This window comes from Botryllus schlosseri, chromosome 16 (assembly GCF_051294905.1).
Source record: "Botryllus schlosseri isolate E-star chromosome 16, Bs_hap1, whole genome shotgun sequence".
In the NCBI taxonomy this organism is placed as follows: domain Eukaryota; kingdom Metazoa; phylum Chordata; class Ascidiacea; order Stolidobranchia; family Styelidae; genus Botryllus; species Botryllus schlosseri.
This window is the reverse complement of record NC_137251.1, coordinates 11,131,238-11,156,616: the sequence shown is the minus strand read 5'-3', so window position 1 is coordinate 11,156,616 and position 25,379 is coordinate 11,131,238. Positions and strand designations below refer to the sequence as shown.

The following is a 25,379-nucleotide window of genomic DNA, read 5'->3' as shown; positions in this document are numbered from 1 at the left end:
ATTTGAAATCTGCTTGCAGTGTGGTGTTTGACACGCTGAAGTTTTCGTAGGATTTTTCTGGAACCTGCTTGCCGTGTGGGTGTGGGTAAATTCTGATATTTCTTGCATGTTTGTAGCTCTGATTCCTAGTGGTGGAAGGATAGGAGACAGTTTATTTTTGTCTGTGTACCATGCAGATACTTTGACAATGTACATGTGATGCAAGCTCATGTGTTCTACGTTATATCTATCACATAACGCAATCATCCAAGCTCATATTTCCTACATTACGGAAAAAACTATTTCCTCTTTTCACTGGTTATGCTCGATCTATATTAGACTACGGCAGTACTAAAAGTCATTACCGTATTGAATGAATTTGCTCGATAATTTATCCCAGATCCTTCATTTAGGAGTAAGTGTTGCGTTCCTTTGAATTGTATAAATGTGATTGTCTCACTGCTTAGAACAATGCTTTTGTTTTGACGGGCCTTCAATTTTGATTACACTCTCTCTGACCTAAGCCTGTGTGGGTGATTCTAGGAACTCGGTTGTCCAAACATGTTGTTTGAGTGTTCAATCCTTTCAGCTTTCAACTATGCTGGTTTCCTATCATTCTCATATTGTATCAAATTATATGATGCTGCGTACTGCGTAGAATATATTAATGTTAGCTATACCATGTTTTGAAAACATTTAAGTTAACATGACAAATCTATATCAAGGCAGGACATGAATAATACACCGGCATATTTCCTTTCAACATAAGGTGTGGTGTGAGTTGACTATCTTTTGAGATCATGACCAAAATGCTTTTGTTAGTCGGCCTCTCTTTGTGGTGGAACTTTGTTGTTCAAGGCCCATGCTGCTTGTCGTTCATGGTTCCTTGTGTGAAACATTATTGCAACATTGAAGTGTACATCTTGGTGATAGGTGAGCTCTTTCATTCAATCAAGGTATGAACGAGTGCAGTAAATTAGAATAGCTTCTGTTATTTTTAATTCTGGTTTTAGAGTTTAAGAGGATATATTTTAGTTGAAATCTGCACTTTTGCAGCATAGAGCTCACTGTCCAGGTGGCTGCTTTCAGGTATATTTCCTATTTTTTGAAAACCAATGCTTGCCCAGTAGCAGAGGAGTTGACAATAATCTGTGTGAAACTTCCTGCGTCATAAAATATCAGTTTATAGCAGTTTTTATTTGTACCACCATTTTTATTTGTGAAGGTATCATTAGATAGAGGCAGGTGTCAAAACATGCTTGGTATTATTGTCAGTTTGATGTGAATACACACAAAGATCGCATATTTAAATTTTGTTGTGTTGGATCGCATATTTAAATTTTGTTGTGTTGGAAGAGTTTGTGACACTATCACTTGGAAGCAAGTAGCTTGTCACATGGAAGCACGTAGCCTCTTTATATCGTTCAACTTTTAATTAGATTTTGTAGCTAGGATTGTAATGTTACTGCGGTAGGCCTATGTCTTTTGTAGTGTTACGAGGAGCACTAATCTGAAAATATGTGATTTCTCTTCTTGACCTTGCATTTTCCAGTATCGCTATATGTCCTGTCATTGGAATATGGTAGCTGATGCAATCCATAGGAGTCGACAACATGATACTGTCTGCATCTAGGACATGTTGTTAAATACGGAAATATATTTTTCAGAAAAATTCGAATCGAGATTAATGCATGGAGTGATTATAGTTGCATATTTTAGTTTTGCATCTTCTAAATAATTTCTGAGATGGAGCTACGCGTCGGAAACAAATACAGACTCGGCCGCAAGATTGGCAGCGGCTCGTTTGGTGACATTTATCTTGGTGGGTTGGATTTTTTGATATCAACTATACTATTTCTAGTCGTAAATGAATGAAATGTCGGTCCTGTTAATATCCCAATTGGTGACTTTGGTTGGGACACCTGTCTCCAATAGTGACAGACCTTGGTTGTATAACTTCAGTCTGTCCTTTATGCATATCTATCAGTTTCTCTCAATTTGTTTTTGTTATTGTGAGATCACATTATTGTGTAACGGTTTCCAGCAGCTGCGAATATCCGTATGTCTTTACCGAACGTTAATGACACCTAGACGATGGTTATTCAATATTCATGTAGCTGTATGAAAATATTTATTGTAGAAACATCAACGTTCTAAACCGGGGGGGGGGGCAATAATATCACATCATAAGTATAGCTCCATAAGCTCATACCTTGCATTGCGCTTTAGCAGGTAGCGTATTGTCCACTATTAGTGTTTGGGTATTCAATATGCAATTATGAATCTGTTAGATTACTTGGAAACTCGATCAGAATTTCTAGGCCTCTGGGGACATTCTGCTGCATGGTGAATTGGTGATCTGTCTGTTTTTTTCTGAATAGGGTATTTTTGTTGTATTTCAAGAATGAGGTGTAGATTGGTTGAAAAACGAATTTACGGTTTGCATGGCGATCAACTGTTTCTTTTTTCAGGTACCAATATATCAACCGCCGAAGAAGTGGCGATTAAGTTAGAATGTGTGAAGACGAAGCATCCACAACTCCATATAGAAAGCAAATTTTATAAAATGATGCAAGGCGGAGGTGCGTTAGTCAGTTATTGACAATTGAATCCGACTATCAATCCCCTGACCCTGCAGTTCAGCACCCTGGCGCCTTGCTAAATTATATCAATGTTTTGCTGAAAGCAGGAAACCAAAGCCGGGCAACGTGAAAATGTGGTGTTGAAATGTCTACTGTGATGGCAGTCATATTTCAATAATGTACTGTATTGTACAGCAACAAGCTGATTTCAGAGTAGTAGGCTATCTATGCCAACTTGTAACAATATATATATTCAATATTTATGATGGATATCGTCATTGCTGTATGTCAATTGCTGTAATTGCTAGAATTCGACCGATATAAAAATTATTTTGATTACAGACCGTTTGGTAAATGCCAAATCATGTAAAGCATGGGCTTTTTTTGTCTTGTGAATTTGTACATGTGATAAATATTGTTGGAAAACAAAGGCCGTGTCTAGACAGCCTGTTACGATTAGGGATTGATTGGTGTGCACAGTGCACCGTATGGCGTAGTGCATTTTGTTGAATAATTCTGTATCTGTGCTATGAAGTGATTAAAGATTCAACACCTGAGCATCACTATCAATGTTTCCCACAGATATCGGTAGCTGTAAGAACCTGTAAAATGTACATCGTACAAGTGCATTCTAAGACTTGAAGCACTGCTGAATCTCTTGAATACTGGGTGGGTAATGATTCAGTGTTATCCCTCTCAAAAACACCTTACTGCTCATGTTACAGTAACAATTATCCTGGCCACGTATTTTCTCTCACGGCTTTGTATTTTAAAGGTGGTCATCAAGTGACTAACAATTGTATTGTGCTGGTTGAATAGCAGTGCTAGTTGTTTGGAGATACCACAACTAGCAGTCCCTTGATGTCATGACTTGGTGACTGAAGTAGAAACTAGAAACTAATGGAATTAGTCACGTTGTTACTTGCTGGGAATGCAGCTGCTGCAATGATCATGTTGAATTCGTGTTTTGATAGTTGTATGCAAATTGAAAAGAAGCGCGTATTTGCTGTTTTTATGATGTCTCACAGTTAGTGCATTATCATTAGATAGAGCCTACACACAAAATTCCGTACGGTATTATATTTATTGACAAATTTTGCGCCCCAGTGTTCACGATCTAAATTGAATTTAAATCCCAACAGCAAAAGGCTAATCTGTCATCTCCATCTCAAGTTTGTGATAATTTCATCTACCTAACAATTACCAATATTTGATGTCTTTTGATCAAAAAATATACCCGCTCTTTGTTGCAGCGACTTTGTGATTTTGCCCGTGCAAGCTAGTCAATGTCTAGCTAATGCTGGTGCTGGCTATACATCTTATCGCTAGCGGACCAAGAATTGCGGCATAATCTAACAAAGACACAGTAATTCTAGTTGCAGCAGCCCATGTATTGATAATACTGGTAATTTTGACTCAAGTATGAGACAACCTCTTGGGAATTTCGTCTGTGTCTGTAAAGTTTGAGAATTTCCATATATGTAGTAGAATGGTAGACCATTTGCATCATATCGTGTAATTTGTAGTTCTGCGATTATAAGATTTGTTACTATTACAGTTGGGATCCCAACGGTAAAATGGTGTGGTGCCGAAGGTGATTATAACGTACTCGTGATGGAGCTGTTAGGACCAAGTCTCGAAGACTTGTTCAACTTTTGTTCAAGAAAATTCAGTCTGAAAACAGTCCTTCTGCTCGCGGATCAGTTGGTAAGTTAGCATATGTAATTTCAGGTCGCCAGACTGTATGTAGTCAACAATCTGTGGGAGTCGGTGACCTTATTTTCAGCTGCATCTTTTCTACGGTTAAGGCAGTCACACCTTTGACGTCATGTTTTAAGCCAAACCCCTCTGCAGATGCCCGCAGCAGTGAGATTAACGTAACATTTAAACAAGCCTATCATCCAAACATAAACCACTTCATTTTCCAATGATGAGAAACGTGCTTCTTTTTACGTTTTATGGACACTGTATGTAGGTACATACTGGTCTGTGATTTAATTATCAATGTAGTACATTGTACATGCACCAATATCCAGTTAATAATAATCATTTGTGTATGTGATGCAGTTGAAAGCAGCAGGGTATGATTCATGTTCATACAATAGGTACAGTATTGTTTATAATGACGTATACGCATGACTCATAAATGCAATCTGATGTTCGAATAAAGTAAATAATAGTGTTCTGCACTTTTGATCAAAATATTTTCTGTATTTTAAAATGGAAAATCTCCTGAATATATCTCTGCCTACCTTATTTGAAAGGCCGTTTGTTTTCCCGTGGTATTTATCTACTGTAGGAACACGAAACTACTTCAGTTTTATAACGGTATAGGTGTCGAATGCCCGCAAGTGGTTTATAATATGCTGTAACTGACCGTGGTGGGATTCATATCTAATCGTATCACGAGTAGCATCATCTAATACCGGTTTTGCACTGGTTCTATAAATCAAATTTGGCGGTAGGTACTGTACAGTGTGTTGCTACTCCAGAATCCATACATGTTAGATGTTCTCTTATGCGTTGATTTATTAGCATTTCGGCATGCAAGAGAAAATTTCACAATTTCCTAATTAGAAGGTGTCCTTTCCAATTGTGGATTTTATGGGATATTCTTTTGGTGATCAAATGCCCTGCTTTAGTATAGCAATCACCGACCACCGTGGCTGTTTTTGCGATACCTTCCGATATTTTTGTACGGCACATTAAATATTGACAGCTTTGTATCAGCTTGATTTCTTTCTGGTCCCTTTCTGCAATATGCTCCATTTCGTTGAATCAATTGTCAATCAAACATATATTGAGCGTGTCAAGCCTCTGATTGCGTCAGGAGTCATTATGTTTACTAGGTTGTAAGATGCTCAGTGCAATTACACCAACCATGATAGTGATAGGAATGGGTATCCAACCATTAACGAGGTGTGTTTTGTTAGTGGTATTGTGTTTCAAAGGCATTCCACTTGACAGGTCATTAGACCCGTGTTGTCCAGTTTATTTCGGCCCTGAATTCTATTGCATGAAAAGCCCCATCACAATGTTATGTACACTTTAACTCCGTCTCTCGAATCGATGAATGTGACTATTTTTTTTGAGGCAGCAAGCACGTTTCATTATTATCATGAGGTTAGCCTACTTGGAATATCTCTGAATCAATTAGTGGATAGTACTGTGATCAGGACAAGTCCATCATTATGCAACAGTGCAACATAACTCCACAAAGCATACCCATGCTATCTAATACGTACCTATTGATTCCCATCATTACAATTTAATTGCTGCCTTCTAGAGCTTGGCTAATTTACGTTGGCATCATTCCCCCATTATTAAAGCCAATATTTCCTCAGGACTCGTTGACTTTGTCAAGACTATGTTTGTAAATGCAGCTATCAGATTTTGATTGCTGTGTTTGTTTAAACATTAATGGGAAGTCCTGGCGTTATCGACAAACATCCGTCTGTCGATTGCTCATATATTCCCACAAGTTGATTGTAATATGTCGTGCTATAGATCCAATCAATTTTCATGAAAAACTTCAGAATTGCAACTAGTGGTGGTAGGTAATTTTTTTGTGTTGTACGTTTTTTACTTGACGGTCTCGTGCCTGATTTAGCCTAGAATGTTTCCGTGTTCAAAACTATGCAAGGTAGCCTACTACAGGTAATATGTCTGGCATGTAATAGCAGTATGCCTCACTAATGATGTAGGCTACAGATGTCAAATCAATGGATTCCTATCTGGATCTGGATAGGCTCTCACATCTCAATCTGTTGCTTCAGATAAGCCGAATCGAATACATCCACAGCAAAAATTTCATCCACCGCGACGTCAAGCCCGACAATTTCCTGATGGGTCTTGGCAAAAAGGGAAACCTAGTCTATATAATCGATTTTGGTCTCGCGAAAAAGTTCCGGGACGCCAGGACACATCAGCACATCCCGTACAGGGAGAACAAGAACTTGACAGGGACAGCTCGTTACGCCTCAATCAATACGCACTTGGGAATTGGTAGGTTTGGAATTCGTTATTAACAATGCTGATTCCAAAAGTATTTCTTCTCGAATGCTCGAGAGGTTTTATATCTGTTTTCGATTATGGTTAATGAAATTTGACACTGTTCTGTTCATGGTTTGTTACCTCACCATGCCTCGGGGCAATGACTTCTCATCTGATTGTGATCAATCACTCCTGAAAGCATCACTGGTTAAATCATTGTTTGTCCATTGTAATTGGTTATACTTATACATTAATCCAGTTTGGGGAGAACCTTTTTCTGCAGTAAACATTAATTTTGCTAGTTTTGTGTGCTTGTTGGTGGCTGTCTGTTTCCATAAAATGACTTTATACACACTCTGCCGCAATCCTATTGGATATTGGTGGATCTCACTCTAACAATATTGTGCTGCAGTTTCCCCGTGTGGCTGACGTAGATGGTGAATTGTGTGACGTCTTCTCTCCGATGCAGTTTCTCCCAACTTTCATCCTCACATCGCAATATTACCACCAAAATAATGTAAACATGACTCATATTTTTTGACCTGTGAAACCTAGAGTTGGTGTTTTGTTTTCCGTCATACGACAGATTCAATTTTTTGCTGGGTTTAATCAGATTTCCTGGAAAATTGTGTCGATACATTATCATTATCTCTCGGCTGACAGGTTAAATATTCTCATATGCTTACACAGCCTTGTTTGAATTAGATGCTCTTTAGACAATATAGACATAACCTTGCTGTTATATTTGACCGATATTACAATATACCATCATTTCCTATTTTTTGACCCTACCTTGCCACAGCATGTTGAACTCACAAGTACTGGTACAGTCTATTATTCATACACTGCCAACCCTGGGTCTACGATGTGATTATTTAATTTCAGAACAAAGTCGACGGGACGATTTGGAATCGCTGGGATACGTGATGATGTACTTCAACCTTGGCAGCCTGCCGTGGCAGGGTTTAAAGGCTGCTACCAAGCGGCAAAAGTACGAGAGGATCAGCGAAAAGAAAATGTCAACCCCGATCGAATTGCTCTGCAAAGGATTCCCGTGTAAGTCACAGTCTTGTTGTGACGTGCACTTTTGCGGTGTCACATTTCTTGGAAGTCGCCTTAGGTCGAGTGCCGCTGTTGTGATTTTATGCTTTCTTGACAGTTAGGAATCTGTCTATTTTTGAACTGTAACCCAATTCTGTGAAAATCTGGGGTTAGCGGACCAATACGTGAAGCAGCCGTCTGCAGTGGAGCGTTTGGTCTCGCCTGTATTAAAAATCAAACCTCCTCTTGTGGCCATCTGTGATGTCATTTGATGATAAACACTAGTTTCATAATTTTGTATAACTGTAAACACATGAACATTGAACCATTTCATATAGCAGTGGCTGCTCAGCACCAATGTTAGTGCATTGAGACGTCACTGATATTGGCTGATGACACGGTATTGGTTGTTTAGATATTTGGTTTTTGGCGATAGTCTTGTTATTAACACAATCACAGCAATAAACCAGATTTATTCTGATTATGTTGTAATTGCTCTTATTACATGGTGTATCGTTAGTTAACTTAGTTAACTTCTAGTGTGTTAACGACATGGACTGTTGTATCGCAAAGCGTCTTTATATCTTCTCCTACATCGCCAAAGTCAAGCTCAAATTTCGTATCCTGTTTCCCGATTTAGCCGCGCGATAATCATTCTGATATGATAACCTTTGCCGTCGTTCGCTGACTTTTTCTCATGTTGCAATTACGGTAACCAAACCCTCCAGCTAAATTCGCTCGCTCTATGCTTTATACGGTGTCTAGGACTATCCGAGTCTATTCCGCACAATTGTGGCTTACCACTCCTAGCTTTTATCAGATTTTTGACGCTCAAAAGATAAACGTAACATTCATGGATTTTCACTCGTGCAATTTGGAAATTGAGCTTGATATTGATATACGTCGGAGTCAGTTGGTGTATCTGTGGTGGTATCTGATAAAATGGTTCCTTGCGTGTGCTGACACTACACGAATCTGCTGATAGGCAAAGATTTTTGTGTGGGTTGTGTGTATTATGTTAATAATATCATCGAATGTTCTTGAATGATCCATGTAAAAGACATCTCTCAAATTTTGGAGCTGACTTGATTGAAATGAGTAAAGCTATGCTATACTATACTATGGTATGGAAGTGTATATTGATGTTCCATCATGATTACAAGTGTTTACAATACTTGTATTTTATGAAATAATAGTCCGATTTTTTACAATGCAAATGTGCCGTATCTTCCTACTTCAAACTCATCACATTTAAAAAAATTCATGAACGTAAACTGTTGGATTTGAGAAAAACATTGCATGCCGCGTAGACCGTTGTTATTCCCCATCGACCAATGGCTAAACCTTCTCTCACAACATCTGTGGTTTCCTTCACATGCTTACGAACGATTCTTGCGCAGGTGAATTCGCCACTTACCTAAATTATTGCCGATCGTTGCGATTCGACGACAAGCCCGACTACTCCTACCTGCGTCAGTTGTTCCGAAATCTCTTTCACAGACAAGGCTTCACGTACGACTACGTGTTCGATTGGAATATGTTGAAATTTGTAAGTGTGATCTTATTATGATTGTTACAATATGGACAGGTGTTGAAATTTGAAGAGGTATTTTCTTCGGATTATACCCAATAAGTAATGGAGTGTGTTGATGTCGATAAAAGGGATCTTGTGTTTTGCTCGTAGCCTAATAGAGTTGACACGAATTTACTGTATTCAATACCCATCCGCAATGCATGTTTGTGTGTCTTTAAGCTCTTTAGATAGAGCGAGAATTGACAATCTCATTCTTGTCAGGATGATTACTATGTCTAGTTGAAGTAATTTGTGTCTTTTGGACCCTGAATCTCACCCAAACCGCGTATGAATAATAGGCTGATATCAGTTATCGTAGATGCTACAAAAACATTGCTTCATTTGTATGTGCTTGAAATTAAAGTGTAGGTCGCCATTGTGACATGCTCACGAGGCGGATACTTGAGCAGCTTTTTTTGTCGATTTCAACAAAGATTAATTCAACCCTTTGTGTCTGGGTAATTCAATTCTATATGGGAATCATGAATGATTAATCGCGGCCGTCCCGTGGTCCGACGCTCATTGAGAAATTTGAATGAGGAATCAACTCCGTTGGCGGCTTGAGGACCATTATGTTTTGAACGTGACATTTCTTTTTCGTGAGGGGGTGCTTGATACAATGAGATGAATATGTTTTTCATTGCGTCATATCCGAGAATGTATTCATTGTGTTGGTCCGTATCTAAGATAACATCTTTTATTTCTCTTCAACCCCATTTAATTAGCCTCTATCCCAAACAGCTGTCCTAGGCCCTATATTATTACTTGCCTTGTCCGTTTTGTGAATTCCGACACTGGTAATTGGAAATGTTTAGTGACTAATTGTGACAGCTTCATAAAGGTGCAATTCATTATTTTACAAGTGGAAACCGTTAATTTTGAGTTCAGGAATGTCGTTGACCTTTCTGTGCTGACCAACTGCATTCTTATGGAATAATCCCAACTGCAGTATTGCCGTCAAAGGTTTTATCTTTGGTAATCTCCTGTGGTATTTCGATTGTTGCCGGTCTCGCTTGTTCCATTAAATTGCCACAATACAACATATTTCGTTTCCTTCCGATATAGCCTGGATTGGATGATGGTTGTTTAACCATGCTCAGTTTCACAACAAACAAACCTGACAACACGCCCCGTTACTTTTTGATCTTGCTTTACGCCCGATGGCGATTTTACTTCTGGAAATGTTGATATTCTTTTTCGCAAGACAAATGTTCCGATTCAAGCTTTGGTCGTTAGCGCCACTTGCATCATTCATGTACGGTAGGCCTACTACATTTTCGATAATGTCCTGTCCAGAGGTGGTCACTTGTCACTGGTCGGTTTGAGTACCCAAGTGGGATTTGTTTACTAGTGCTACGAACTTGCTTTGCAGTTTTGTAGGCAAAACCACTCATTTCTCTAACCTTGGATTTTTAAAGTAGGTGCTTGTGGCATTTTCATGAGTGAAATTATCATGACAACTAAGCGAACGAGACCCTTTATCACGGTAACTGTATAATATCTTCGAACAGTGCATTGGCACCTATTTATGGTATTGTCAACGATTGTTTTGAGTCAGACGTGAGAATGCTCTTTTGAATTTGGAAAGTGGCCGTTTCCGATTATCTTCTTAAAGTATGCGACAGATCAACCAAATCTACTTTATGAAACTACTAACTCGAATAATTTTCATATCTTCATTTCCTACTTCTACTTTAATTAGTTAAACATGTCGTTGTAATAGATACTTCTACTTTTAATGGAGCAGAAATTTACGGCTTTACATCAGCAGTGACTACCCTGACCATCTCTGGTATTTTTCTGAGCCTTCCATTGATTGGAATTTTGGATTTTAAATCTATTACCACTCCTCTGTCATCTGTCTACTGCGTAGGCCTATCTTTACTGTTGCACTATGCTGTCTACCTCTTGTTTGTTTTTGATTTACATCGCAAAGATGTAATTTCTAAACGGGTTATCTCGTGTGCACGGAATTATATCTTCGGTATTCAACAACGTAAGTCTGTTACACATGCGTTTGTGTTACAGAGTAGCCGGAATAACGCCGACGGGCAAGACAAAGATAGGAAGGACCGGGAAGATCGAACCCAGCATACTCGTTCATCCACGAACCGCGCGCTCGGCGGCACTGCCGCCACGGGCATTCGCCAAATGCAAAGCTCAGCTGCTCATCACGGACAAAGTAAGATTTAATATTGTGACATCGTCAACATGATAGTATCGTATATGTCAAGCAACAGCGGGGTACAGTTAGTAAAATTGGTCACACGAATCAAGTTCAGGCATGTTTTTGTTAGCTCCTTTTTGAGGATAGAATCGGAAGGTTAAGGCAAGAAAAGGTAACTGCAGTCATGTAGACTTTGTGCAGGGAGACCGGTCTGCTGTGTCGTAGGAATAGTGTGACTGTGTGACAGTTTTCAGTGGTAGATAGCCGATACCATTGAGAGTGTAGGATCTTATGAGCTATGCGTCTCCGTTGAAGGTGTATGTCGTTTAGAAGAATTGGTTACGTTATCAATGTAGTATGTGCTTGTCTTTGTGCCTCTGTTTGTGGTAGCCGCATTGTTACACGTGTATTTCTGTCAACGGTATTATCGATCGTTTTCCTACAACGCTATCTTATACCAACTGCGCTACGAGCAAACACAGTAACGGACATACATTTGAAATATTGTTTACCCAATGGTGGAAAGTTGCGGAGTGCTCTCGTGCAATTCTGTGTCGATACATGTTGTTGATACATTCGATTATTGTTTTGCGGCGATCAACAAATCAATCTCTCTGGGTTCCGTTGTGTGTCCGACTACGATTTTACCATTTCTGTTGACATTTTGCATTAAAAATGTCTATAAGTCAGCTGTGTGTGCCTTGCTCATGAACAATTGAACATAGCTTAACACTACATATCGTCATTTTACTGGCAATACTTACTCAGTGTTATTTTTGCACTTCTGTTCATAAAGATTTGGCGAGAACATCTGAAATTTTTTAAACCCTTCCTGTTTTTCTGGTGAACTATGATTCATATTCAAGCTTTGCGCCTCTTTGGCTCTAAAGGACTTGGAGTTGTCTAGGAAAGCAATACTCATGTTGCAATCTTTCCAAGTTCCAAGTAGGCCTACCATAGTGGTACTACGTCAAGCTTCAGTCCAGGGTTAGACCAGAAACTCGTTGGCTTCCCCGCTATAGGCACTCGGCATCCCAATTGTCCAAGCATGTTGATGGTGATGGCAAAAAGGAACTGCTTTCCTCCTATATTTTCAAATCCCGATGCAACAAGCCTCATTGGTATAGGTTTGTTACACTATTTCATAATAATTGCCCTTTGACTGGTGTTTGATTGTAATGTTGGTATGTAAAGGAATACAAGTTTGACATGTTTCTCCACCCTGAAAACCTTCACAAGAATGGAATGCCTGTGAAATTTGAGATTCCGACAAACTTGTTATGTGGCTAAATATATGATGTCATGACGCCGAATTCCCTTGGCCCGGTCCATTTAAATGTATCCAACCCTCACACAATACAATTATAACGTTTGTTGTGATTTCAGATCCTTTATGTAAACAAGGCAGTCCCTTTTTGATGTGTTTTCCTTTGTTGGAAACAAACTGCTCCCATTGAGACATTATCTTATGGTATTGAAACATAATAACACAAGCCATTACAGTATCATAAATAGCCTTCTGTGTACACTGGAAACCACACGAGTTTTCTTGGAAGGTGGTTCGTCACTTTCTGCTTAGTAATTTTCCATTGATAATCACATCTTATTGATTTCAATTTAGAGGTCGGAGGTTACTGATTAGATGTTTATCATTTATTACTTCGGTGTGGATCTAGTGATAAATTCTAAAAATGCCATAGAATTCTGTCTGAATGTAGTGACGTTTCTTCACACACATGGAAAATCCCTTTAATTGATGTTGGTTTTCTTAATTTGTTTCATTACTCTCTATTTGCATGGCACCGCTGATTTCTAGTTTCACACGTTTGAATAATGTCATGATGCTAGACACGATAATGTCTTGTTGAGACTCTTGAATGTGCAGATATACAATTGAATGATATAAATTCATTTTGAAATAAACCCGAATATTTTCGGCTGGCACTCGTCAAGGGGTAATGGTCTACTAATTGGTGACGATGACCCTGACGTGTGTCAGCCGAAAATATTTGGTTTATTTCAATGTGAATATATTATTCAATAATATCTTGTAGGAAATGCTATCGATGGCGTACATAGCCGATTGTGAATTTCTGCCGTTGTTGTTATGGTATCAGTATTCAACGTCTCTCGTCTGTCGATATTGGTGTGTTCATTGTCTTTGAAATGTCTCTATATGTTCTGTATCACTACTGTACGTGTTGTGTGTCTTGGACTCGTGCAAGTGAATGTCGGTGGTAAACTAGATTTGCAAAATCGTTTTAGTTGCCTATCCCGCAATCCTTTTGCCTGCACGCCGAAATGAAGGCACATAGAAAGTAATATTCGCCAGCAAAAATCAATACTGTCTGTAGACCAAATTGACGTCTGAGATCGTTTCGGAACAGATGTCCGTTTTACTATAGATAACTAACCTACAGAAAGATACGCAACACCCGTCGTCACGCTTGCTTGCCCGCAGGAAATTTCTGCTCAGCAATCTGAAGGCAGCATAATTGCTAATCCCATTGATGACGACCCGCGTGCTTAAATACGATAAAATTGATCTCATTTGAAAGCTACTGTCGCACTGATTCCGAAAATATACATTACAATCTAATCAGGGCAATGGGACCCCCTTGAAATACACCTCAAAGTCTGAAAATCGGCATTGTTCTAAGCAATCGCAGCGACGCATCCCAATGCCCATAACAATGGCACTTGCATGGTTGCGATTGTTCAAAACAATGCCGATTTTCAGACTCTGAGGTGTATTTTAAGGGGGTTCCATTGCCCTGATTAGATTGTAATGTATATTTTCGGAATCAGTGTGACAGTAGCTTTCAAATAAGATCAACTTCATTGAATTTTAGCACGCGGGTCGTCCGCTATGGGATTAGCAATTATGTTGCGTTCAGATTGCTGAGCAGTAATTTCTGCCGGGCAAGCAAGCGTGACGACGGGTGTTGCGTATCTATCCGTAGGTTAGTTATCTATAGTTTTACCGATTTCATGTTGGGTTTCCTACACAATGTCATGTGTGCTAAATAAGCGATTATCATTTTGCTCTCTCTCCCTCTCTCTCTCTTGATACTATGCTTGTCTCTGTCTCATCCAGCGAAGCGTACAAGCCGGACTTCGCTGAAAGAAAAATCATCGAAACACAATGATGTCGGACAGGGGAACGAGAAAACTTCGCACGCCCTAGCCAGCCTGCAGCTCACCTGCCATCCGCTCATGAGACAGATCACCACAGAATACGAGCTACGCTGCAAGACCAAGGCCTTGAACTGGCTGCTTAAAGACTGCGCCTCTGTCGGCAGCATGGAATCGATACACAACACTGTAGTGTCAGATGGCAGGAGTGACGCAGACAGGCATAGAAACGCCAACCGTGTATACTTCGGTAAAGGCAACAAGAATCGAGGCTACGTGAAGGCAGGCGAGAGCAAAGGCACTCTGTTGTTTTCGCGAAGCCACGGCATCGCCAAAACGAGATGGGCTCCGGATCACGGCGGTTTGGTCAACTACATTGTGTCGAAGTCGACGTTGGATCAGATCGGGAAGAAAAAAGTAAATGTAGTGAGGGATTCGACATTCGAGGTCAGATTAATTCAGTCGAGAGCTCTTTGACTCACATTCATTTACATCGCCAAACAGTCAGTCAGTATTTAATGTTTATGTCGATTCAAAAACCCCACAAGATAGCGATAATGAGAAGATAAGAGAGTGTCCAAAGGACTTATAGTAGTGTTTAATCAGACGCCCACCTTGGCCTAGAGCAATAGTAGTGTTTAATCAGACGCCCACCTTGGCCTAGAGCAGTGATTCATAACCTTTACTAACCTGGCAAACCCTTACCCTAATTTGCAAGCCTTCAGCGAACTTCTAATTTTCTCCTAGTCGCAAAACCAAAAGTCCACCACATCGCACATCTAATACATTACTAAATATTACCGGTGCACAAAATGAGCTGTGTATCAATGCCAGTGTTAAAAGAACAACACCAGACACGATTTCACATGAAACAGACAACAATGAATAAATGCTGGAGATCAGTGGGCCTGCCACTGTATGAGTCGGGTCTGTGGCTTGACCTCTGGCGAACCCTCGAGACAGTGAACCCTGGTTAAGAACCACTGACCTAGGGCATGTAAATAAAAGGCATGCGTGAATGAAAAGTAATAGTAGATATCATAAAAGGACAAACAACAAGAGCGAAAGTAGCATTTGTCGGTAGGCAATGTCCAATTGTCCATATGTCATCTAGGCGATTTATCTAGAATGTACTTTTAGATTTCATGGCATAGTGTGCACTGTAGGCAGGGTATGTAGCGCCAAACTATGAGATATGTGTGAACGCAGAACGCTACTTTTAGACCTCTTCGAAAACTAGATACGAGCCCAAGCAGAGCGAGCCGCACGCCGCCAGAGCCAGATGTAAATCGTCGCTGGAGTCCACAGAAAAAGGTAGTTTGTAGGTAGATTAGTAGATAGATATAAGCAGACGTACGTCAGTATTGAAAGTGTGCTTTTGGTTGACGTGCGTATTATTGCCAGACCCGCAGAGCAAGAAAAAACGGAGCCAGCAGAGGACAGTCGCGGCAAAAAGCGAAAGCGATATGACCAGGCAGAAAAATCAAAGGCCGAAAACAGCCGCCGACGGCGAACGCCATCACGTCAGCAACTGGAAACTAGCGCAGCGTCGAAAATCTGCCGCTAACGATAGAGAAATATCCTTCCAAGGTGCACGAGGCACCGACCGCCGATCCTCAGTGGTTTTCAAGCAAAAGGTGGCGCCCTCAGACTGCAGCAAACGTAGCCGGACAGCGTTAAGCTCACGAGAGATGCTCACTCTGAAAAGTGTGTCGCCAGGGTGTGACGACCCTCGTAATTTACCTTACTCTATCGTGCGTGTCGCTAATTTCTTCGACCCTGTTGATGGCAGACATCACCCATCGAAAGACAACAACGCGGTGCTGTCTAGCAAAGAATTTGCAAAAGTTTTTCGGGGTTATTTGAAGCTGTACGATTCGAACGCGCCCCGTGCGCCGCCGCCGAGCCACCTCAGCCGACGCCCCAAAGCCGGGGACCGGTCTAAGAGATCGCCGAGCGTGAACAGTGGCCGAAAATCTCGGAAATCCACTAGTAGCCGATCGCGATCACCGTCTAGAGATGATAAAGAGAAAAAGGAGTGTCAAGTTGACACGAGGAAAATAGAGCCTGCCACGCGGACGAAGCCTAAAAGCGCCAGGCCGATATCTGAACGTGAGTCTAAGCCGGAAATGCCGAGGACCACATCGGCTGGGGACGCTGACGCCAAAGGCGTCATCTACTATGCGGACGCATGGCCTAAAGGTAAGGCCACTCCTGTAGGACTCAAAATGCAGAAGAGAACACTAAAATGGCTGTCGCATGAACGAAGAAATGCGGCTGAAGACAAAAACGCAACTATAGTCCATGTGTCCAGGTCTAGAAGCAAGAGTCGGGCCGAAAGCCGTAAAAGCCGAGAGGACTTGGCTAGAAAGCACGTGGCTGAAGAGCGTGTAAGCGACGTGGCTAAAGCGCCACCGACGAAAAATGGGGATGACATACCGCCGTCTGAGAAAGAAGCGATAATCCGTTCCATACTGTTCAAGAAGCATCAAGGTGACGTGAGATGGGCGCGGAAAACCGCGTACGTCGGCGACTCTGGTGGCTACGGTGCCAAGGATCGTGCTCTTACGCACGGCGGACCTGACGCCTTGCAACTCGCGAAGGATCGTATCGCAAGGAAAACTCGGTCTCCGTCTCCAAACGCGAACACTCGCAGGTTCTATGCGACGCCATTCGTGTCTGCAAAGCCACACCAAGTCCCGTACACTGTCCGGGAATATGTCCGTTCTATAAGTAGTTAATGCACTTTTTTGTTCCGTAAATGAAATGTTTAAATCTAGTGTAAACGTAAGCGATATGACTGTTTTGCCTCTGCCGATTGCGAGAGATTTATTTAAATAAATGAAATCAAACTGTGTCTGTGTCACGCTCGTAGATACGTGTAGAGCTTTATCGCTAGCAGCAGCGAATTGGACTTGTGCGGTGTTGGAATGTAAAGGAGAAGAAAGAGAAACGCAAGATGATCGGTGTCTGTCTAAAATTCTCCCGAGTTACGTATTGTCTGACGGAGTACGTATCTTATTCGCAGCATCATCCTCGTCGAGGCCCATGTCGCGAGCGGAAAGAGAGAGGCACGTGAGCAGTCGTTTGCACCGAGGCGCCGCTGCTACTATGACGCCGGACGGCATTCCCAGATTGGTGAGTACAGTGTGTGTGTGTGTGTGTGTGTTATGCTGCGGTGCCTTTGCTGCGAGATATGCCCGAAAGCGACCGTGTGTGTTTTACTTTGTCGCCGGGTATTCGCCAGAGGTGGTCGGTAATGAAGCACTTCTACTTTTTTTAAATACTCAAATAGATTTCTTTGAACTTTTTCAAGTAGCAGTGTTTTTAGGCTATATTAAGATCACTTCTTCTTGGCTGTTATTTTGGGCGAGGCTAATGCAGTTTTGGGTAAATGTTTCCATTGATTTTCTCTAGTGAAATCGGCATAGCAACTGGGTGGAATAGTCCAGCATTGTGACTTGCACGAGTCGAACACCCTGCATATGATATTGCCATAACTTGAATATGTTCTGCTAGCGATTATATTTGATTTTTCGGTTTAACTGTGTGCTGGTCATGCCTTTTATTGACAAAATCAGAATTTATTTTGGCTCATCTCAGTGTGAAATGATTCGCACAATGACGACCCTGGTACAGTTGTGCCGAGCAATAAAATGTGTATTTTTGGTCTTCATTTTCATGTAATTCACAGCAACACCATCATATGCAGTCTGGACTCGCGGGCGCCAGCAACATGCGAAGGCCTGACGATGGGGGAATGGTAAGCGCGCGCTCCTTACACAAAAAGTGACCACATCGCGGCTAGAGCGCCAGAAGAAACACGACGCCGTATTTTATTGGAACTACATACTGTCGTTTAGCGGTTGTGATGATATTTCCGGAAGGATCTTAACCACCAGACACGAATTTTATACACATCGCATGCACTTACATTCGATCGAATTACCGAAAGGGAATAGAGAGTACAGCTGACTCGATTATACTCGTCACAGCCTGGTTACTCGTGGATAACGGGTAATGATGTGTAAGGCAAAGTGATCCATGCGATTATAACGATGTAGCGTGTGATTTTCTGAGACTCGAACTGCCTATATTTATAACGCAGATACATGTAGTTACTACGAACCGAATTGAATATGCCGTAAATTACAGAATCCGATAATGCTCTGTATATGGGTGTAGCTCACCAAGTATTGTAGAATTCTGGTGATTCGGGTGTCATTCGTAACCTGGAAACCTTATTTTATTTCTTGCGCGTTTGCTGTCACTTATTCACCTCATTCTTTGCTATTCGAATGTAAGGCTTTGTTACGGTGAAGCTAACTGGCAGATTTGCAATTCGTACTATTCGTCTATGTGTTCTGTTTCTGTCGGTGGGGAAGTCTGATTTCGTATCATGACTGACAACTGGTTTGACTCAACGAAAGTCGGTTATGACGGTTAATTTCATCAGTTTTTCCAGTGGCTGCTTCCGCTGTAAAGTTTGAGATACTTTTTTTATTTTCTCACTTTTGCCTCGATGTTTTTCTTGTTCTCGGAGGCCGACAATCGCCACCTGAAACCTAGACCTTACTTCGCGTTTCAAATTGTTTGTAAAATGTCATTATCGCAAGAGTCGGGCGATGCCTTGCGTCGCTCTGTGTGTACGACTTGATGTTGCTTTTATGACAAGAAAAACGTTTCGTTCGTAGATGGAGTGCTCTACTGTGACGATTTTGTAGGTACCATTTCCTTCTGTACAGTGCTTTAATAAATTGATAAAATGCTGTCGCCGTTGTAGGGTTTAGTTGAATTCTGGAGCGGTTAGATCTGCGTGACATGATCGAGTTATGTCGGAACCTTGCTTTCAGTGTTTGCTTGTAATGAGTTTGTTGAAAGGTTTGAACAATTGGGTAGAGGCCAATGTCAGTTTCTGACGTTGATATAGTCTTGATTTGGGTCCAACTGTAGAGTCGATTGGAACTACGGTGGTCAATATAAAAGTAACTCGACTTTGTCGAAGCATGGTTGGTTTTCGCCACTGGTAGTTGTTCTAAGAAGCTCTCGCTTGAGGTTTTATGAGGAAATCAGTTTCGTGTCGATAGTGAAATCATCAAGTTACATTGCCCCTAATGACGCTAAATGAAATTTCAGTGCTTGTGTTTTCATGCTAGTTGACCCCTGTTGCCAGAGAACCTAGTTCACTACATTTTTGCTTCACAGTTCCATCGAGAACTGGGTTGACCTCACCAAAACGTACCTTATGCTATACTTTGGTAGTTCAGGGCATGCAACCCATCATCATACAGTAAATCTACCAAATTAGTAGGGCTGAATGCCATAACTGTGCCAGGCCAGCTCGACACTAGTTCTACTATCGACTGCACATTGCCACTTACATGACAGACTTCACCACCTTACAAATACACAAGATTCATTTACTATAAATGATCTAGTCATTCTAGTGTATTCCGCCGAATTACAACAAAAGAACAGTGCTCATACAACAAATTCACATATAAATTGCAGGAACAGTGCAACTACTTTATATCTCATAATTAACCAATTGACATATCACCAGCATACTTGTAAACACGAATGAATAGGTCTTGACACCCAAAATGTAAAGTAACATCAGAAAACGGATCAACATGTAGGATGCATTACTTATTCTGGCTTCTTAGCAATTGATTTTGGAATTGGAACATCAAAATACCGGCATAGCTCATTCCTGATTGGCCTCACAGTTTGAATTGGCCCGTCCCACTCATTCTCACTGAGAAGCACGATAACCGTATCGAGATTTTCACAATCGGGCACCAAGTCTTCGTACGTCAACACTGCTTCGTAGAGTTGTGTCGCGGTCGACCTTCGAACTTTTGGAAACTGATGGCCCAGCATGCACACTAACCGGCTCATGGTGCGCTTACGCAGTTCCGGCGAAGGAAATTGAAAGAAATTACAGAACACTTCCAGCCCAATCAGTATCTTCTGTGCGTCTTTGGTGCGCGCAATCTCGTTTTTAACGAGCGCGAAAATTCGATCGGGAACGCTATTAATCGGCGAGTCCGATTTCGACGGGTCCTCCATGATTTCAGAGATTCCGGTGAAGTAACCTCGCTGTAGGAGTAATTGAATCGTCTTCAGCAACGGAAGAGACACTCTTGTGACTTTCTGGTAATTCTCAAATATCTTAATCAAGGTATTCATGAACTTTAACAATGGCTGCTCTTGCTTATGTATTCTGTCGACATATGCACAGAGAGCCTCACCACTTGCAGCAGCTAGCGACAACGTTAAATCGCCCACAGACACCACAAGTCCCAATAGCATATTGTACAAATAAACGTCGAATGCCAGCACCCGTGAGGTCATTTCGAAAAGGTCTTTCATACCAGGTTGACGTGTCGCGCTGTGAAATATTTGCCGCAACTCCTCGCGGTGTGGTATGTGCGGTATTTCTGGCTCGTGAAACAAAACTAAGTACACCGCGTCTCTGGCGCCGTCGCGTACACGGTGTATTTTTTCACCAGAATGTTGCAGGAGACAGCACATTATTTTTGTAACCATCTCTTCGTCCAGTATGGCAGACTGCTTTTTGACAAGGTTACTTGTCAAAGCTCGGATACCTTTGATACCCTCAAGTCTAACCATCGATCCTACGTCGCCTCTTGAATCTTTCGTATAGTCCGACAAGCTCTCTACAAGGGTGTCAAAAATATCGTTAAGGGTTTCCTGGCATAGGTATGTGTCCGGGTCGCCCGTCACATCAATCTCCATGCATTGAGATATCTTCACTAACGCCTGCACGGCTTGCATATGAGCTTCTGCAAACGCCGAGGTTTCATTGCCGTACGGCTTCGTAGCTCTCATTAGAGTATACAGAACTTTTTTGTAGTTACCTCGAAGTACATGCCTCGGCAGAGCTGATATTGCTTGGGAATATCCGACTCTCTCTTTTTCCGATGAGCTTTTGAGCTTGGATAAATATTGATCCAGCACCTTTCCAGCGTCGCCGGCTGAATCCTTATTTACGGCTACTTCAGTGAAATCGGGTATCGTAATATGGTTCACCTCCGACAGCGCATTGACAGCAGAATCGCACATTTTTTCAACCTCTGTAAACAAATGCAGATTGGAAAGCGTGTCGTGGATGATGTCCAGCCAGCTTTCGGTGGTTCTGGGAGGCGGGGCGATCAAATCGCGGCATTGAGACGCACGGGTGATTAAATGACAACACGCCAACCGCATCAGCTCGTTACCGTAACCGCGGAACAGTTTCGCATCACTCGCGACTTTCACGATATTGTAAATCGTCTTTAGATGTTTATTCTTTGATATCAAACCCACAATCGCCTTTTCTGTTTCCACTTCAAAAAGTGCATGCATAATCTCAGCGACAGCGATAATACTACCATGGCGTCCTACCAAGTCAATTCCTGTACACATGGGTAACAACTTTTCCAACACTTCCGTAGACATATACAACGGACTCAGCGGCGTTAGCTTTGCGAGAGATTTGGCAGCGAGCCACTGTATGTCTATATCCCAATGGTCGATCTTGCGATCACACAGATGGTCTATGAAGGATTTCGTATATTCTTTGTACGAAGCGATATAAGGAGCTATCACCAAATACGCGTCAGATCGGTTGCCGACAGCAAAATAGTCTGCTTTTGTCAGAATGTCGATTCCGTGTGGAAATTGACCCTGTCTGCCAACATTTTCTTGAAACGCGGCAGACGCGGCCCTGCGGCAATTCACTTCTCTATCGAACGCCGTAACGATAAGCAGCGATCCTGCGATCTTATCCACAAAAGGAGCAATGGCTTCCGACGCGTACGCACGTGCGAACGACCATGCCAAATAGCAGGCGGAGTCACGAACATTAGCCCCAACACTGAAAGCCCCACGTTTTACATCGAAAACCAACGATCGCAGTAATAACGGAACTACTTCACCAAGTCTCTCTGGTAATAGCAACCCACGTCTCCCCAGTTCTGCTAATGTCAGACATCCGCCATGGTACGCACCGTCAGACTGAAGCTGTGAAAAGCAATCGATGACAGAGCCCACCACTTCGTCCGCAAGCTCACGAGGTAAACGCCCAGTGACTCGGCCGATTCCTTTCGCAGCAGACCAACGGACGATGGTGTCAGAATCGTATAAAGCTTTTAAAAGATGTTCAATGACTGATTCAATTTCGTCAGGGATGTCATATTCATCCTCCTCGTCTTTTTCAGGCTCCATCTTCTCATCATTTGATTTCAAATTCTGACCACTCAAGGTGTCTTTCAAAGACCTCGATCCTCTATGATATCTCCATTTTGGCAAAATAGGCTTCAACAAAGTAGTGCCTATTCTTTGAACAAGTTTAACGGCCAATTTCCTCATATTGGAATGAGTGTTGTTGAAAATATCATGCTTCTCCAGGCATTCAAGAATGGTAGGAGCATAACTCACAGTGTTGCTACGTTTTCCGATGGAGAATATTGCAACAAGTGCCAAAAGCGGGCCACGCAACAGTGCGACTTTATCAAGGACCCCTTCTTTGATTTGTTCCACACACCAGTCCAGGAAGGCAGGCAAATGAACGCCTTGCGCATCGGGCCTGGTCAACAGTTTAGCAAGCACCAAAGCTGCAGCATCTTGACAGTTGTCTGTATTCAAGGTAAGGTATAGTTTGCCGATTTTTATAATCCTCTCCATCAACGGTTCGTTCTTTGAACTATCAAATCTTTTCATATCAAACGGAATCAGACATATCATAGACAGCCACAGTAACAGCATGTACTTAACTTCCCACGATCCTCGGTCATGCGGATCTTGCTTGGCTAACATTGTCATAATGGGTTCCAAATCTGCGACTTCATGTGGGAACAGTCTTACGATGACTTTGTGCCCTCGGACTTTCGTTATGAGGTACATATATCGGAAAGCGTGCAGCAATAACTTTGATGAATCCTCCTTCCGTACATATTTCATCAGTCTTCTCAGTAGGTCTTCTAAATGTGGGTCCAATAAATGTGGTTGCTCTTGATATTTGTCAAGTATGCTGATGAATTTCTCGTCAGATAATTCGGAGCTTGTCTGTGTGCGGTATGCTTTCGGTAAGTTTTCTATCAAAGCTACAGTTTCTTCATATTCCTGAAAACTGTCTCTGATGTTGCCTTTAGCGAGAAAGTCGTCCTCTTCGGCGGTGTGTTGTTTTGTATCCATATTCATTTATTGATTGAAGCTAGAGAATAAAAATTGCATTGTTTATTGTAACTTTTTTAGAGCACTTTTATGGACATTTTACACTTTGCACATATACATTGTAAGGCAAATATGACATTTAGTGTGGGTGTGGTGGGTTCTGAAAAATGCAAAATATTCAATTACATAATATATTCCTGCCTTGCTTATAGTGCCTATGGTTGGCTGACTGTTTATGTTTACTGTATAGCCGTGACAAGTATCGCAGTAAGATTGAGAGATAACAGTTTAAAATGGTGGATAAAAAAGGTAAAATCACATTGTTTAGACGCCTATCAGTCTGCCATTCAGTACCATACCTGGACCGTACCGTGACACCGTTAATCCCATACCGTACGTGGCCGGTATAGCATACAACCAGAGATGCCACTGAGATATTTTGGAAAAACCCAGATTTGGACGTTAAAAAAAACAGAAAAACTCAGACCCTCTATTTCACTCAAATTTCTATGATATAGCTGTAAAACAGTGACTGAGAGTCATCAATCACAGTTATACGGACATAGAAGAAGTTTTAGCCCTTGATATTGAAATCCCAACGGTTCATTTCCATAGCCTACTATAATAGTTAAATGAGCAAATCCATCGAAATATGATGTTTTCCTCTCGACACATTGCTACCAGGCATTCGGTATGGGGGGGTCAATACGTAGTGTATTATATATTCGCAATGTTAGTAACAATGCTAATCCCCATCTATCGTGAGGATGATTGTAGGGTAGGCCTAGTTCTAGTGACTGTGAGCTGACCAGATAGTTTGAAAATAGCTTCATTAAACCTGGGACAAACACTTTTATCTGGGATGTTTAGTCGAAAAAGAAACTGCCAAATCATGAAATTAAGAGTACATTTGCGTTAAACAAACCCCTCTCTCTCTGAATAACTTGCCCGGTTGCAAAAAATGTCTCTCTTCGAGTGTCCCTGTTGAAAGTGAATATACTCTAATGTCAACATGGTAAATTAGTTGGATCAACAATTGGTCTTTCAATGTGCATAAATTGCATACTTTACAGCACTTACATACTATTTACTGACACACAACGAATTTGTTGCAGCGCTACCGGTACCATTCAAGTCCTAAATCAGAATTGCCCTGTGAACATGACTTTCTGCGATCTAGTAGTCAGTATTCAATGAAGCTCTATCGCATCACGCCAAGACCTCTAATTTTAATGGGTCTCTTTGGACTCTGCCGTTTCAATCACAGTGGAATCCGTCGACATAAGAAGATCTTACTAATCCATTTTGCGCATGATTTTGCACATGATGTTGGAAAAAATATCAGATTTCAAGCACAAAAACCCAGGTGATGCCCGAAAAACCCAGATCTGGGTGGAAAAACCCAGTAGTGGCATCTCTGCATACAACTACGGTCGCATTTGACTATATAATATATAATTTGACAACGAATGTATCAGTTTATTCAACTGCTCTCAGTTATTATTAGGGCTGGGCAAAATCGAGTACCTGAGTGATTCGATTCTGAATCACGTATTATGCTTCGAGTCGAGTCGAGTATTCGAGTATCACTCGTTATGACGTCACAGAAAAAATGTAGTATGTCAAAGTTCAAATATGTACCTTTTATGCCAGTGGTTCCCAACCTTTTTCGACCCACGTACCATTTCGAGGTTTTATGCAGTGCTCGCGTACCACCTACATATGTTCC

At 41.5% G+C, this 25,379-nt stretch overlaps 2 protein-coding genes and 1 long non-coding RNA gene across 4 annotated transcripts; 1 reads left to right on the top strand and 2 right to left on the bottom strand.

Moving 5' to 3' along the window:
- The first annotated feature begins 1,617 nt into the window (after positions 1 to 1,617).
- LOC145459286 (uncharacterized) lies at positions 1,618 to 17,325 on the top strand. Of its 2 annotated transcripts, none has more exons than XM_080337934.1 (10): positions 1,618 to 1,801; positions 2,451 to 2,561; positions 4,120 to 4,268; positions 6,338 to 6,566; positions 7,440 to 7,610; positions 8,996 to 9,144; positions 11,197 to 11,350; positions 14,433 to 14,887; positions 15,694 to 15,784; positions 15,875 to 17,325. In XM_080337934.1, exons 1-10 carry the CDS (start codon positions 1,726 to 1,728, stop codon positions 17,209 to 17,211), a joined length of 2,922 nt encoding a protein of 973 aa, XP_080194060.1. In that variant the 5' UTR covers positions 1,618 to 1,725; the 3' UTR covers positions 17,212 to 17,325. The 2 variants fall into 2 exon arrangements, with proteins under 2 accessions (XP_080194060.1, XP_080194059.1); XM_080337933.1 differs by having other exon boundaries at positions 14,433 to 14,917.
- LOC145459287 (uncharacterized) lies at positions 14,898 to 15,700 on the bottom strand. Its single transcript, XR_013921336.1, has 2 exons — positions 15,125 to 15,700; positions 14,898 to 15,084 (listed from the first exon to the last, which is right to left on the bottom strand). It is a non-coding gene; the product is annotated as an uncharacterized LOC145459287 (long non-coding RNA).
- A 2,756-nt stretch (positions 17,326 to 20,081) lies between the features above and the next one.
- On the bottom strand, positions 20,082 to 24,941 carry LOC145459284 (tubulin-specific chaperone D-like). Its single transcript, XM_080337932.1, has one exon. The coding sequence runs from the start codon at positions 23,675 to 23,677 to the stop codon at positions 20,120 to 20,122; it is 3,558 nt and encodes a 1,185-aa protein (XP_080194058.1). The 5' UTR covers positions 23,678 to 24,941; the 3' UTR covers positions 20,082 to 20,119.
- Positions 24,942 to 25,379: the final 438 nt, after the last annotated feature.